The sequence below is a fragment of the Glycine soja genome, chromosome 3 (assembly GCF_004193775.1).
Source record: "Glycine soja cultivar W05 chromosome 3, ASM419377v2, whole genome shotgun sequence".
NCBI lineage: Eukaryota > Viridiplantae > Streptophyta > Magnoliopsida > Fabales > Fabaceae > Glycine > Glycine soja.
The window spans coordinates 20793950-20808629 of record NC_041004.1 but is presented as its reverse complement, the minus strand read 5'-3'; the positions used below and the strand labels follow the sequence as shown (position 1 = coordinate 20808629).

The 14680-nt window shown below is 32.0% G+C and overlaps 2 protein-coding genes across 3 annotated transcripts; both read right to left on the bottom strand.

Moving 5' to 3' along the window:
• Window positions 1-2366: 2366 nt before the first annotated feature.
• LOC114406290 (transcription factor DIVARICATA-like) lies at window positions 2367-5051 on the bottom strand. Of its 2 annotated transcripts, none has more exons than XM_028368961.1 (3): window positions 4731-5051; window positions 3790-4262; window positions 2367-3225 (listed from the first exon to the last, which is right to left on the bottom strand). In XM_028368961.1, exons 2-3 carry the CDS (start codon window positions 4215-4217, stop codon window positions 2724-2726), a joined length of 930 nt encoding a protein of 309 aa, XP_028224762.1. In that variant the 5' UTR covers window positions 4218-4262; window positions 4731-5051; the 3' UTR covers window positions 2367-2723. The 2 variants fall into 2 exon arrangements, with proteins under 2 accessions (XP_028224762.1, XP_028224761.1); XM_028368960.1 differs by having other exon boundaries at window positions 3790-4478; window positions 4731-5050.
• Window positions 5052-8065: 3014 nt separating this feature from the next.
• On the bottom strand, window positions 8066-12484 carry LOC114406289 (laccase-4-like). The gene is made up of 6 exons (XM_028368959.1): window positions 12314-12484; window positions 11096-11247; window positions 10405-10649; window positions 10150-10278; window positions 8993-9919; window positions 8066-8522 (listed from the first exon to the last, which is right to left on the bottom strand). The coding sequence occupies exons 1-6, from the start codon at window positions 12401-12403 to the stop codon at window positions 8392-8394; spliced, it is 1674 nt and encodes a 557-aa protein (XP_028224760.1). The 5' UTR covers window positions 12404-12484; the 3' UTR covers window positions 8066-8391.
• Window positions 12485-14680: the final 2196 nt, after the last annotated feature.

Here is a 14680-nt window from a genome sequence, read left to right as displayed (position 1 = left end):
AACAACATCCTCGACCTCATCAGAGACACAACCACCATGACCACACACTGACGACACAAGGCACCACAGCCGTAGCGGCGTGGGACATTGTAAAAGTGACAACAACAACTTTGATCTCATCAAAGGGTGAGGAAATAGATCTCAAGCACAAATCCCAAAAGAAGAAGCAATATGATGCTTGGGAATTTGTTGTTCAAATTCTAGGGCAATAAAGAGAAATGACAATTTCGATCTTGCAATGTGATGAGAGATCTCTGACGCGAATTTCTTCATGGTAATTTGAAATTCGTGTTGGGTTGTTGGGTGCAAGGGTTCGTTCACTATTGGGGTGAGGTTCAAAGGTTGTCGTATGTTGAATCAATTTGGAGAAGATGTGAATGAGCTTCGACAATGGTAGTTTGTGACCGTGCGTGGTGATGAAGAAGGTTACTATTTAAGGGAGTTTGGGACTTGTTGCGGCAACAACGGAAGGACGATGATGTGGTGGCAATGGTGATGGTGTTAAAAAAGACAGTGGAGGTGTTAAGGAGGAAGACAAAGGTGTTTGCGGTGACAATGAGGGGTTCGTTGGCGTCGGAAGTGTCATCAGCGATGACAAAGGGAGAAAAAATATGGTGGTGAGGGTCTACCATAATAGCATACACATGAGATTAATCCAACCATTAAAAGATATGATGTATGGTGGGGTGGTCCACCGTAGATGTCATCTGAGTATTAATAAAAATTCCTTGAGTATTTAAGAAAATTACATATTTAAGACTAAAATTAGATATCATTAATTAAATTGAAACAAGTTTTAAATTATCCACGCGACAAGTTTTTTTTTGTTTTAGGTCAGAGATCACGAGTGTTGTCCAACTTACTGAGTCAAAGACTAATTTTGCTCGCGGCATGTGACTGCCATTGACTCAAGGAAATTTTGCATAGGTAGGAATCAAATACAGATTCTTCCGTTAAATAGATCATTCTCACTTATATGAACACAATAAACTTTTATACCAATACATCAATCATTTAAGTTTAACCACACGACAAATAATATTCTCTAATAATAGTGTGTGATTTATTAAATAAAGAAAATGATTTACCAAGTAACTAAACCAATATTATTAAGTGACTCAAATTTTACTCAATAATAACAAAACACAGGGTTTTTTTTAAAAAAAAAATATGATTTTCTAAGTAATTAGACCAATATTATCAAGTCATATTTTAGCACGGAATATGTGAATCAAATTATTTGAAATTATTTTAACTTAATTAATAATTTCAAAAAATTAAGTCTTAGATATACATATGCTAATGACCTACACAAAAAGAGAAAAAAAAAAAAGGTTAGATCATATTTCAAAAACCAAACCAAATGTTGTAGGTTTTTGACATAGGGTTATTTTTGTAAATATTATTTATTGCTTTTTAAAAGCTCTCTTACAAGACAAAAAGAAAATACAACTAAAGTCGAAACCAAACATTGTAAGCAGGATTTATTAAATGAAAATTAAACTTACAAAATATATATTTTTCAATATATTTTAATTAATAAAAAAATATTTAGTTAATATTAACAATTTCTTATTATTTAACTTAAAAAAATAAAATATTGAAAAAAAATTAAATTATTGTGTGCTTAATTAATTAACAGATCAACATACGTGAGTCGATGTGTTTATGTTCAATTCCAATAAATAAAAAAAGATCAACATGATTCATAATCGCGTATTGTGCAAAAAACGAAAAACACTACATATGGTGTTTGTTTTAGATTTATGATGAATAAAATAAAATTAATATTACATTGAAAATAATTAATTCCAAAATAAATAAATATATTTCATTTATACTTCAAAATTAGTTTTATATTTTCAACCAACTAAAATCAATATTTCTCAACTTACTATTAAAATATTTTTCTAAATACAAATCTATTGCTTAAAATTATATATACTAAATTCATTTTTTTCAAAATTAATTCTACCAAAAGTTAAAACAATTAAAGTTAAATGATTCATTTGAATAATGTTTGAACAAGGATATAGCCAAAATACGGTTCGACCACAGCCAGTTTAGCCTGATGAGTTTTTTAAAACATGTAGGATCTTTTTGTATGTGGGGAATTGAACTTAAATACTACCTCATTGGTCACTACAAACTAGTTTATTAAACCTCTTAATTAATCTCTTTGTTACAAATTACATAATTGAGTATAATTGAAGGTTTAGCCCCTGTTTCATTGATTGTGTGAACTTGAAACAACATATATTTATGGCAAACACTAGGTTAAAGAATCAAAACTAGATTTTTTTTTATATTAAGTATATTATTAATACACAATGCATCTTCAAAATGAATTCTAATAAAAACTTGCATTCGTTAGCAAAGCTGCAAAGGCCTATATTTATTTGAAGCATCAAGCATTTTAAAAAAAGTGAATAATCACAAACTCAAGGTAACTCCTCTCGTCCTATACGTTTTACAGATAATCCTTTCTGCCTAGGTGGAAGATGCATATCACTTCCAAACTCTGATATTGCATCTTTGGTGCCAGCACATTTAATATCAGAATACAATATGAAGGCTCTTCAAAGATTGAGTGATAAGGAAACTCGTGAATCCTTGAAATATTTACATAAAACCACCCTTAAGCATCTAAAAATCAATCCAACATCAATGAATAAGGTTTAGCATTTTAGTACCTTAACTTTAAACCCTGCGTTCTATATAGTTCATTGATTTTGCATGGACGGCATTTGCATAATTGTATCATAAGGTCCAAACTGGCATCCACTGAGGAAATACTGCTCCTGAAGTGGTTTAGATCCATATGAAGAAATCCCACAAAGTGGTGTCATGAACATGTTTCCATTTGTGGAATTGAAGAGCATAGGCACAGTTTCACATGGCAATTTCCAATCATGTTCCTGTTTAATTACCATAGTAGTAGACAATCTTTGATTCTGGGATGGTGGGTTCACATCCTTCACTGAGTGATCTGGTGAATAGGGTCTGTTGTTACTCTCTGATGAAGGAGATTTTGCTTCTGGGAGATTCACCATTGTGATGTCATGGATACTGGATCTCTTCTTGTCCTTTCCTCCACTTAGTTGCCTGATGAAATACTTCTGAGCATGACTTGCAACCTGAGTTGGTGTTCTTGTGGTCACAAAATTGCGAGAGATGTTTCTCCAGTCTCCTTTACCATACTTCTTCAGACCCATCAGAAATTGCCTGTGATGGTCCATTTAGCAAGTAACTCAGCATTAGACAGTAGTTCTTGCACAAATCAAAGGCTCAAGATAATATTAAATTAAACTCAGCACGGATTTCACTATAGACTTTATTGTTAATTTTAGAATTTAATTAGAATGCACCTTGTCAATACAAATTGTCAAATATGGTATGCTTGTTGGCTTCTTCAAATTTATTGTGCATGAAAATTAAATTCTTAATATGCTCTGAGTTTCTCATTGATTCAAGAGTAAAAGCCTTGGATTCAGGAAAATACGTATACACAAACAATAGACCATATTAAGTGAAGCATTTTTCATATCAATCATATATATACAGTAACCAGAACTGACTCAAGCATTCAACCAATAACTACACAAATGAATTGCCTAAAACTCAAAATTTTAAGCAAAATCCTTAACTTCAAAGTTGTTTAACACACAAGCCAAGCATGGATTATTATTCCTCCACTTTTTGACACACACATGAACATAATCATTATCTAAATAGGGATAACTTATGGGACAACAACACACACAACAAAGGCTTATGATGTGCAATTACCTGTGCTCCTCTTTAGTCCATGGCACACCTTTCTTCCTCTCCTGCTCAGATGGTCTAGTGGAAGCACCCCTTTTGCCAGTAACACCATAAAACTGCCTGAGCCCATCAAATCCTTGATTGTTGACCCACTCCAATGTAAAGGAATCAGCAGCAGTGTACCCTGGAAGTGGAATAAACCCTGATTCAATGACACTCACATCTTCTTCAAGTTCCCTATACTGTTTGATCACATCGCCGACCGTCTTGCCGGGAATCAAGGCCGCCACCTTCAGCCACCGGTCCGGAGTGTCCTTGTCAAACACAGCCAAAGCATTCTCAAAGAGCTTGTTCTCCTGTGGAGTCCACCTGGTCCCCAAGCTTTCTTGGAACAGCCAATTGGAACTTCGGAGGTATGAGGCTGGAGAAAGAACTTCAATTCCCCTGTTCATTGTTCTAGTTTAAGGTAGTAGTAGTAGTAATAGTAGCACTCATAACTGGCATGCCAAAAACATATCTATTATTATATGATCATAAAAACATACACACAAATACACAGTTATTACTAGTTACACACTCTCTTTGAAGAAAGTTCAAAGAGAGAGAAGATGTGATGAAGAGTAGTGGACTAGTGGAGCTGCTAAGAAGCATATAATCAAGAAGCATTTGCAAGGAATCTGCTACCCTTTTCACACAGCCACAACCTAAGGAATCTGGAAAAAAATAATAATAATTATAACAAAAAGAAGCTTTCTTTCCAAAACGCAAGGAAAATTCATAATCCCTCAGCTTATGGGCAAACTGCAAAGGATGTATTTTTTTTTTTTTTAAACCCTGAAACTATTCAGATCTAAGAGAAGAAGGAATAATCACCAACACACACATACACAAAAGGAAGCAAACCCCAGATAGGAAAAAAGGTAAAAAAAAAAACTAAAATGTGTAGAGAATTAATTGCATCTTACGAAGCTTATGTAGTTGACACAATAATTGGGGTGGCTAGCTTTTCGAGAGAGAGATATTTTTTTTTTTTTACAATTGAGAAAAGAAAAAAAGGAATGAAGTATTAAAATGGAAAATGGAGAGTACGCTGAAGGAGAAAAGGATGGAGTGAAGTGCGGAGGAGTACAAAGAAGGGGAACAGGAATGTGTCAGGGTCTTTGTACTGTACTGGTGTTGAGTTGAGACAGCGATCTATGGAACAGGTTGGATTGGAGTGGGGAGAGAGAGAGACAGGTCAAAGGCACTGAGTTGTGATTGGTGGATAGGGTGCTTGTGGGCGCTGAGACCACACGATGGATACAACAAGTAGGAGGAGAGAGAACATCATCATTTGGATACAAGTTACACGAATTTGTGTTTTTTAATAGAGTAATTTAAGTTGATTATTTAAAATAAATTTGGATACAAGTTACACGAATTGGTGTTTTTTAATAGAGTAATTTAAGTTCGAATCTTGATTATTTAAAATAAATCGTATGAAAAATAGATATTTATCCATTTGTGTGTTTATATTTTTTAATAAAAATTAATCATCATTTTCAGCTTAGAATTATTCATACCAATACACAATGAGAAAAAAAAAATAGTAGGAGGAGAGAGAATTGAAAAGGACAAGGGTTGATTTGGTGGTGTTGGGAGGGCGTGGGCTGGTTTGGGCAAATTGGTAATCTACATGGAGGCCATGAACATTGACGTTTGACATGGTTGGCGAATCACGAATGAAGAAGGGGGAAGTTGTGGAGTAATTGAAGTAAAACAGTGGGAAGTGTGGGAAAAAAGACAAAAATATCATTTTGTGGAAGTGGACGTTGTTTTGGACTGAATTTGCGAAATTGCCACTTTATAATTTTCAGCAGGAGGGCACATTGAGATTGGGTATTTGTCGTTTGATGGTTTTAATAATGAATAAAAATACTAAAATATCATTTTGGATGCTCTATTTTTTTAGTGAAACTTATTTTATTTCTTTATATTTTTAAAATGACTAAATGATATATTTTATTTTTTTCAGTTTTATCATTTATCTTTTAATTTATTTTTCAATTTAGTTATTTATCTTTAAAAAGTTTAATGTGATCTTTTATCGTATTCTTTTTATTTGATTTGATCGTTTATGGTATTTTTTTTGTTTAATTTAGTCTATTATTTTATCTTTTTGTTCAATTTGGTCCTTTAGCCTATTTAAAATTGACGTCGTTAATCATTTAAAAATAATTTTTTTTGGTTCAGTTTTATCTCCTTTCCCTCTACTTTATTTTTAACCAAAAAAGTTCATATGTAAATAATTAATGATATCAATTTTACAAAAATCAAAGGATCGGATTGAACAAAAAAATTATCAAAATAAATATTTTAAAAGATAAATGACTAAACTGGACTAAAAGAATAAGATAAAGGATCAAAATGGATTTTTAAAACATTAAAAATTAAATTAAACAAAAAATAAGATAAAATAGCAAATAGGTCATTTGTACTTTTAAAAATCCTCTTTTGTTCTTTAAGTTTATAATGTTGTTCAAATTAGTTCTTCCATTCGTTTGATACTAGTACTATTTGTATTTAAAATTTTAAAATAATTAATTTTAACAATGACAATTAAAAATTGTTATTATGTTTGACTAATTAATATAATTAATTCAAATGTAATGTCAATTTTTAATATTCACAATATTTTTTAATTAAAATTTTGAAAATAAAAAAATCTAATAATCATTCCAAATAGAGATGTTTAATCCATCAACCTTAACCTATTTGTTACTAGCTCACATGGGCTAAGGCTAAAATTGGCCCATATGGCCAAAAAGCCCTTAAGGCCAAGGTCAATCCATGGGCCAACAAACTTTTAAAAATTAAAATTTAGAAAGATAAAATAATTTTCTCTTGTGAGCTAGGACTAGTCAATAGGCCTTAAATTTAAATAATTTGACCTAGATTTTTAATACTCTAGCCAAAATATAGTTGAAGATACTCTAGTTGAGGTTGAGTTGTAGATATTTGTGATCGATATTGAGTTAAAGATACTCTAATTGAGGTCGAGTTAAAGATATTCTAACTGAGATCAAGTTGAAGATATTCTCCTGGGTTGAGGTCAAACGAAAGATGCTTTGGTAGAGGCTAGCTGAAAATTTCCGTAGTTGAGGCTAATTGAAAGAAGCTTTGGCCAAGGTTCCACAAAAATCCTTGGTAAATGCACTAGTCGAGGCTAGTAAAAAAAATCCCTATACCAAGTCTAGTCGAAAGAAATCGAAGTCAAAGTTGGATGAAAGAATGCATTGATTAAGGATGACCGAAAAATTTCTTAACCGAGGTTGGCTGATAAATGCCCTAGCTAAAGTTAGTTGAAAGATACCTTGGACATGACTAACCAAAAAAAGCCTTTGTTGTAGTTGGCCAAAAAAAACCCTTATCGAATTGGCCAAAAAATGTCCTAACCGAGGTTGGCTAAAAAATGCCCTAGATGAGGTTGACCTAAAGAAGCCTTTTCCCAAGTTAACCAAAAGAAGCCCTAGTTAATGTTAGCATAAAAAAGTCCTACCCAAGGTTGGCCAAAAAATGTTGGTTCAAGTTGGCCACAAGATATCGTGGGCATGAGCAATAAAAAATACCTTGACCGAGTTCAACAAAAAAGCTTTGACCGACTGAGGTAGATAAAAAAAAGTCCTAGTCAATGTTGATAATGTTAAAAAGATCAGTTTGTAAAGTGACACATCATTATTTAATTGATGATAGGGACTCAAAACAAAAATTTCAATATATTGAAGCCTCAAAATAACGAAATTTTTTATTAGGGACCAAAAATAAAATCCGGTCATTTATTAGGAGCTTTAAACATATTTAAACCTTTTTTTATTATTCCCTTTATAATTAAGTTTTATTAATTGATTAAAAACCTTTTGTTAAGTTTGACGCCATTTGTGTAAACTGGTTTTGTATATAAAATAGATAGAGATCTAATTTTATTAGGTGTCCATTCATTCCATTTGGGTTTGAATTTGATAGGATTATTAAGGGGACAACTTTTTCTTCTAAACTTTAACGTAACTATATTTCTCTTGTCAGTACCTAATTAAACTTACCAATTAGCATGTCATTCATGTTATTTAGAATCTTGTTTCTTTTTTATTTTTTAGATTTCTTGTATTTTTATTGGAGACAATTACATTTGAATGGAGTAGAATCACTATTTTAAATCTTGTTTAGGGCTATGTAATTTTCTTTTTCCGCTTTTGTTAAAAATTACATATATTCTTCATGCAAACACCAGTGAAAAGTTAAAATGAGCCAAACTGATCAACGATTTATCGAAGTAAATAACCTTTCTGTATTCCATGAAACAAACAAGAGTGTACACTTGTTGATTCCGATACATACACAATGCGTCTTAGAAAAATGAATTTGCAAGAGGAAAACCAAAATGCTCGCTCCATCTTATTAAACGTGGTTGAACAAATCACCTATTTGCTCAAAGAAAAATATTCGGGGATACTCGCTTATTAAATAACCTTTTTCTTTTCACTCACTCTTCTTTTGCCTGGCTTCTCTGTATCCCTCCAAAGCTTCTTTTGTTTCGGCATTGGAAGGCCTTTCTTTTGTGTATTGCATAATTAATTGATGATTGACGCATTAGCATTTGGGAAGATCTTTAGGTGGTGGTATCACTGATTGCTTTGGACCTTTGCCATTGTCCACCAAAAAGGCCATCTTTAGCCCCCATGTTGTGTGTACCTCCAAGTGGCAGTGCATGAACCAAACTCCTATCAAACACATACCCAACATATATTTTAGTACTGGGATGAGTTTGTTACACTCTTAAAAACAAAGGCTTCTAAGTGTGAAAGACTTTTTATATTGTGATCTAATTATGTATAGTAATATATGATAAATTTGTTGACTTTAAAAATAAATTTTGATGGTTGATATTTTAAGAATTTTTACATTTGACCATACATCACAATTAAGCTTTAAGTTTTAGGGATAATTATATCAATTTTCTTTGATGTTTGTAATAATTACTCAGAATTTTACTTGTGTTAGAAAATTATGCCAACCACACTTTTATCAATTTTGTCATTTGCACAATATTTTAGTCAACAACATGTAGAAGTGATACATAAAAGGGAGAGGTAAGTAATTTTCTAAACAAGTTGGTTGTTAATGTAATTAACACTAATTAAGAGTGTACTAATTAAGTTGACTCATGTTGTATATGAGAATTCATTTTTACCTGGATTATCTGCTCTAAATCTAAATGCAGTCCACCCTCCAGCTGGTACTCCAATAGTGTTCCTTTCAACAGGATCAACAAGGTTAAAGTTCTTAGGGTCAATTTTGGGGTTGAAATTTCCTACTCCTCTTCCAACAACAAAGAAATTGAACCCATGAAGATGAACTGGGTGGTTCTCAGGTGCAATGATTCCAGTATCTTGCAACACAACCTGAACTGTGGCATTGAATGGTACCCGATAAACCTTTGTGCCAGTTTCGGTGTTCAAATTGGCTGGTCCAGGACCTGAGTAGTTGAACAAATGGGGTGGATTGGCAGGGAAATCAGTGGTGAACACCCCTTTTATGTTGAAATAATGTGCTTGAAGTAAGGCAATGGTTGGCATAATAAATGTCACATTGTTGATAGCAGCCACAACCCTGCTTCCATTTGCAGCTTTGCAAGATGGACAAGGGCTAATCCCCAACCCAACAGTGAAGAAAAGTGAGTGATCAACAGTTAATGGGACATTGACAGGGTATTTCTTGGAGTTAAGGCCTCTAAGAGAGGAGATGAAGTTGTTGGCAATTTGTGTAGAATTTTTGGGAGGTGGGGTGGTGAGAATTGTGGGAGTGGCAGCAAGAGTTCCTGTGTAGTGCAATGTTGCTGTGGCAGTCAAGTTGTCCACAGCAATAGGAGCATCCATGAAAGGAGAAGCTGCTACCAAGTACTTGCCAAATTTTTGGTCAGCATTTAAAAGAACATTGGTGGTTTGACCAGGGGCTATCAAAATTGTTTCAATCTTGAAGGGCTTTACATATGTGGCATCAACTTCTACCACTGTGAGCTTGTGGCCAGCAATTTTGAAGAAGAGCTCTTCATTGAGTGCAGCATTGATAATTCTCAACAGGTAGGTCTTTCCACTCTCCACGGGTAGGTTGTAAACATCTGGACATGTTTCCATAAAAAGAAAATAAACAAAAGCTTAGTTTGAGCATAAGGAAAATATTTTAAGAGTAAATAGTTTATGGATTGATCTTTACACTACTGTCTAGTCAAAAATTACTATGTATGATTTCTGATTGATTAACAGTATAAAATATTTTATACTAATAATGCATAAAAATTAAACTTGATATGTAAGTTTAGAGGTTAGAGAATTGAATAGAACAAAATACCTTGTGTAGAACAATTGGTAACTGCCCCTGGAAGGCCATTAATAGTATGAGCATCTGAGACATTTGGTGCCAATCCTGATTTGAGAGCTTCATTGATAATAGCTTCAGTATCGGATTTCCACCATTCTCCTACAATTTATCACCATAGTGAATTTTAATCTGAATACCAATTATTGAACTTTAAGTATGTATAGATCCTTCAGACCAATTAACTTAGTGAATAGGAAAATTTAAACGCTATTTGTTTTGGCTCACCTAATACCACAACCAATTCATCATCTGGCTTTGGGAAGGGATAAGGCACACCTCTCTTTGGCAAGATAACTAAGGCACCATGGAGAGTTGACCTTAGCCAGTTAACATGTGCATGATAAAGAAGTGTTCCTCTTTGCCCGGTGAGGGTGAAATTGTACAGATAGGTTTGCCCTGGTTGAATTGGGCACTGTGTGACATATGCAGGTCCATCAGCCCAACCAGTTCTCAATTGCCTCACACCATGCCTACCAAGATGACATAATCACTCCAATTAGCATTGAATTTGAAGATTGTGTTGATTAGAGAAAAAAATTGTTTACAATAACGTCCATTACCTAATTTTTTGTTCTATACTTTTTGTGACTTGGCATATAAAATATAGGCTTGTATTTTTTAGCATTAAATTTTTAGTTTTTGATGAATTTTATCTTCTAGAAATAAATTTGGTGTATTTTATTTAAATTTTTTAAAACATAATTACACTTTTTAATTTTTATCCCTCACTTTTTATAAGTTTGACAAATTTTATTCTCAATTTTTGTGCTTATTATTGGATATATGAATGAGATAAAATTTGTAAGTTTCTTACAAATTAGAGTAAAATGTGTCAAATTAAAAAATTAAGAATAAAATTCTCCAAACAATTAAAGATAAAAAATACAATTAAGTTAAAAAATATATGATCTCTCACCAATGGATGGTAACGTTGTGGTTGACTTGGTTAATGACTTTGACCAGCACTGTATCATCTTCCCTAGCGTAAAGTGTGGGTCCTGGGAACTTCCCATTAATGGTGACAATAGATTTGCTTGAACACAATCTATTGGTTTGTTTAGACACCACCTGCACCCATTATTACCAAAATTAGCACATCATATGAAAAAAACTAATATAGAGCGTGCATTTGGTTGGAATGAACTGACCGATTAACCATTTTTAGGTGCTGATTTAGAGGTCTACCGTCCATGTCACTAGAATTCTAAATCTACTCATTATGTTCTACTTTGTGACAAAATTGTTAGCATCTACTAAGGATTAAGTTTAGGTGAAAATTAATGCTTCAAAACTAATAATAATTATTACAAGATGCCAGCAAACGTTGTGTACATACCAAGTAAAGGATTGACAGCTTATGTTAGTAATGTTACTATAATGTTTCAGAAATAATATTATTACGGTTGCCATTTTTTTTATCTTAGGTTATATGTTCATAAGAATTATAGATTTAGATGAATATGTCCAAAAAATATATGTAGGTGAATAATAAGTTCGTGATTAACATTAAGAGGGTTCCTGTCTCAAAAAGGGAATGAAAGCATTTTATTTCCCAAATAATTAGTTGAACTGTTGGTGCTATGTTATATTTTAATTAGTGAGTTCTCCTGTTCATAGCTTGTTTGCACCAGGGACACAATATTATCAGGTAGTATATATATGATTTAAGATAAAAATAAAACCACCACCTATGTCAGCTTAAATAATTTGGGTGATTAACAAGTTCACAAAGGAATAGAAACATAATTGCATTAATCTATTTAACATGAAAATGAAATATCCTAAGCTACTCTCGCAGTTGTCACAACATCATTCTAAATTCAATAAGAAAATAATCTTAACCTCTGCAAAGTCATACATCTTTATCAGAACTTGATAGAAAATTACTTAATAAGAGCTAGATGAGCGAATAAATTAAAGTACAAATCGCATGCATTTAAGTACATAATTATTATTCGTTAAGCTTCCACTCTTAAAAAAAATAGATTCCTAGGTGCTTATGAACAAGGAGAACCTCCACATCATTATATCTACAATCTTAGTTATAACTTTCAAATATGATATTAGTTACAACATTATAAAAATGCAAGACACAAAATCAGTGCCCAAAGGTAATAAATAACGGTTTACTTACATGAAATTTGTAGTGCCTCACTCTGCATTCAACCAAAGCTGGAAGAATGCAAGCAATGAGAAGCACCATTCGAACCCAATGAGAATCCATTTCTCTTTCTCTCTGTATCCTATCTACAACACTTTCTCTTAGGCCCTGTCTTAATTTGTCGTACTTCTGATGTCCTTGTGTGTTGCCTTCACAAAGGACTGGCCAACCCACACTTATATAGACCGCAATGGGCATTGCTACCACGTCGTTTTAACTATGTTAGGTGAGTGATGGTGGCATTCTTGGAAATTAAGACTGAAATTAAACAAATTAAACTAGCTTATCTCATGATATCTTGCATGTCACATAAAGTGTATAATGGGAATCGGTGTATATATATTTTGGGATAGAAGTTATTAGTAACCTCCTTAATTAGACACATATATGTTATGATAAATTGATAATAGCTGTTTTGGATTAGTTGTGTTTTGACTTCCAAACATTTCTCTGTTCCCCACTAAGTGAGGATCATCTAGAAAGTTAACCAATAAAAGTATGGTAATGTAGTTTAGTTAAAGGACCTGATTCGTCATTTTGGGCCTTAAACACCCTTTTACCAGAAGCCCTTAATTAGTAGTAAATAGTAATGTGATCTTGTATGATATTTATTTTATCTAGCCATTAAAGATTTTTTTAATAATAAGTACAATATTTTTCAGGGCAAGAGAGAAAAGTACAGCATTTAGCACATGTGAAACATAAGCACGCTCTCTTAGTATTTGTCTTTTCTAGTTTTAATATACAAAAGACATCCATGTCTAAGGAAACTTGGTAAGTTTAAGTGCAAGGAAAACGATATAGTATTCGATGTCACTTGAGTTAAGGTTTTTGTTCAATTACAATACTTTTCCCTCTAATTATTGTTGTTATTTTATTTTCTTCTTTCAAGAAGATATCATTCATTTTTTCCTTCTTATACAATAATATAAAAGAGTATCTAAGTAAAATTAAACTCAATTTCTTTAAATAAAATTTGAAGTTAAAAACTCATAAATTAAAAAATATGATTGTAAAGAAAGATTTTATTAAAATTGATTAATCATATTTTTTGACGAAAATGAGTCATAAATAAAATTGATAAATACTCCCCAACAATATTTGAATTGTTTGATGTTTAAGCTTTTTTTTTTGGTGAAATTCAATGTTTTTGTTGATGAATTTTGATTAGACAATTAAAGTTTAAAGTAATTTAATAGATTCGATTTATGAAAATTTTCAATAAGAAATGAGAATTTAGGAATTTTAGGCAAAAATAAATAAAAATTAATAGAGGACCATATTTGTTTATTTTTAATATTAAATGAACTTAATTTATATATTAAAAAAACAACATTTGATTTCTTTTAGGAAGAAAAACAAACAAACTTGAAAGATCGAAATAACACATTGCAAATTAAAGGGATTAAAAATTCACCCATAATGCATAGTCGATGCTAAGGAACCGGAATCTTCTTGTGAGGATCCTAATTGCTTAGTTCACAAAACAAAGTATTGTTGAGATATGGCTTTCAGAGTTTAGGGTCATTTATCAGGTAGAAACACATAGAGGGTGCACATCATGTTTGGTTTGAAAGCCAAGATTAAACCAACATTGGCTAAGTAACAACTCTGTCACCTTCCGGTCTCTCTTCTGTTCCGTACCTGCTTTTTATTTTATTTAATTTTTTAATGCTATTTTTTTCTTCCATATATTTGCACTTTTGCAGTAGGTAACGGACTAACACATAAGTGACTAGCTAGATAAACCGCAAACTACTTAACTTGATGAAATGTGTATTAAAATGATATTTAGGTACAGTGGTTTAAAGTCAACTTAGTTAGAAATGTACCTACATGATCTTGCAATTTGTTGATGTTGATCAATCGCGCCAAGGTAGTACGTTTTTGTTTAATATCTCAGATAGAATAAAGAACCGACAAATGGAGAAAACAATACATATTAATTAATTAATTATTAATAGTAGTAATAATAATCACAATTGTTTTTTTTACCATGGTTTTTAAGGTGTTCAAATTTGATTGATAAATGATTATTGTACCAAAAACTTACTCCATCATTTCCTTTAATTTTTAATTGTTGGATTTTTGGAATTTTTTTTACTTTTTATTTGTCATTTATAAAGTTTAAGATCACATTAATTACTCTTTTATCAATTATATATTCTTACTTATTTTTTTTATGTTTAATTAATTTATATATGCATTTATTGTGGAGTGAAAAGTGAAAGGAGATAAAATATGTAACTCTACAAGTATTTTATTAGAATCAAGAAATTTATTATATTTCTTGGTTTCTACAAAATAACATTGAAAGACAGATAAAAAACCAGAGATAGC

Excerpts from the sequence above, each read along its gene's own strand:
- LOC114406290 (XM_028368961.1), bottom strand. The coding sequence starts at position 4,217 with ATGAACAGGGGAATTGAAGTTCTTTCTCCAGCCTCATACCTCCGAAGT. Across the intron at positions 3,226-3,789 it reads TGGACTAAAGAGGAGCACAG|GCAATTTCTGATGGGTCTGA; the intron begins GTAATTGCACAT and ends GGACCATCACAG.
- LOC114406289 (XM_028368959.1), bottom strand. The coding sequence starts at position 12,403 with ATGGATTCTCATTGGGTTCGAATGGTGCTTCTCATTGCTTGCATTCTT. Across the intron at positions 10,279-10,404 it reads TGAATTGGTTGTGGTATTAG|GAGAATGGTGGAAATCCGAT; the intron begins GTGAGCCAAAAC and ends GATAAATTGTAG. Across the intron at positions 8,523-8,992 it reads ATTTAGAGCAGATAATCCAG|GAGTTTGGTTCATGCACTGC; the intron begins GTAAAAATGAAT and ends TGTGTTTGATAG.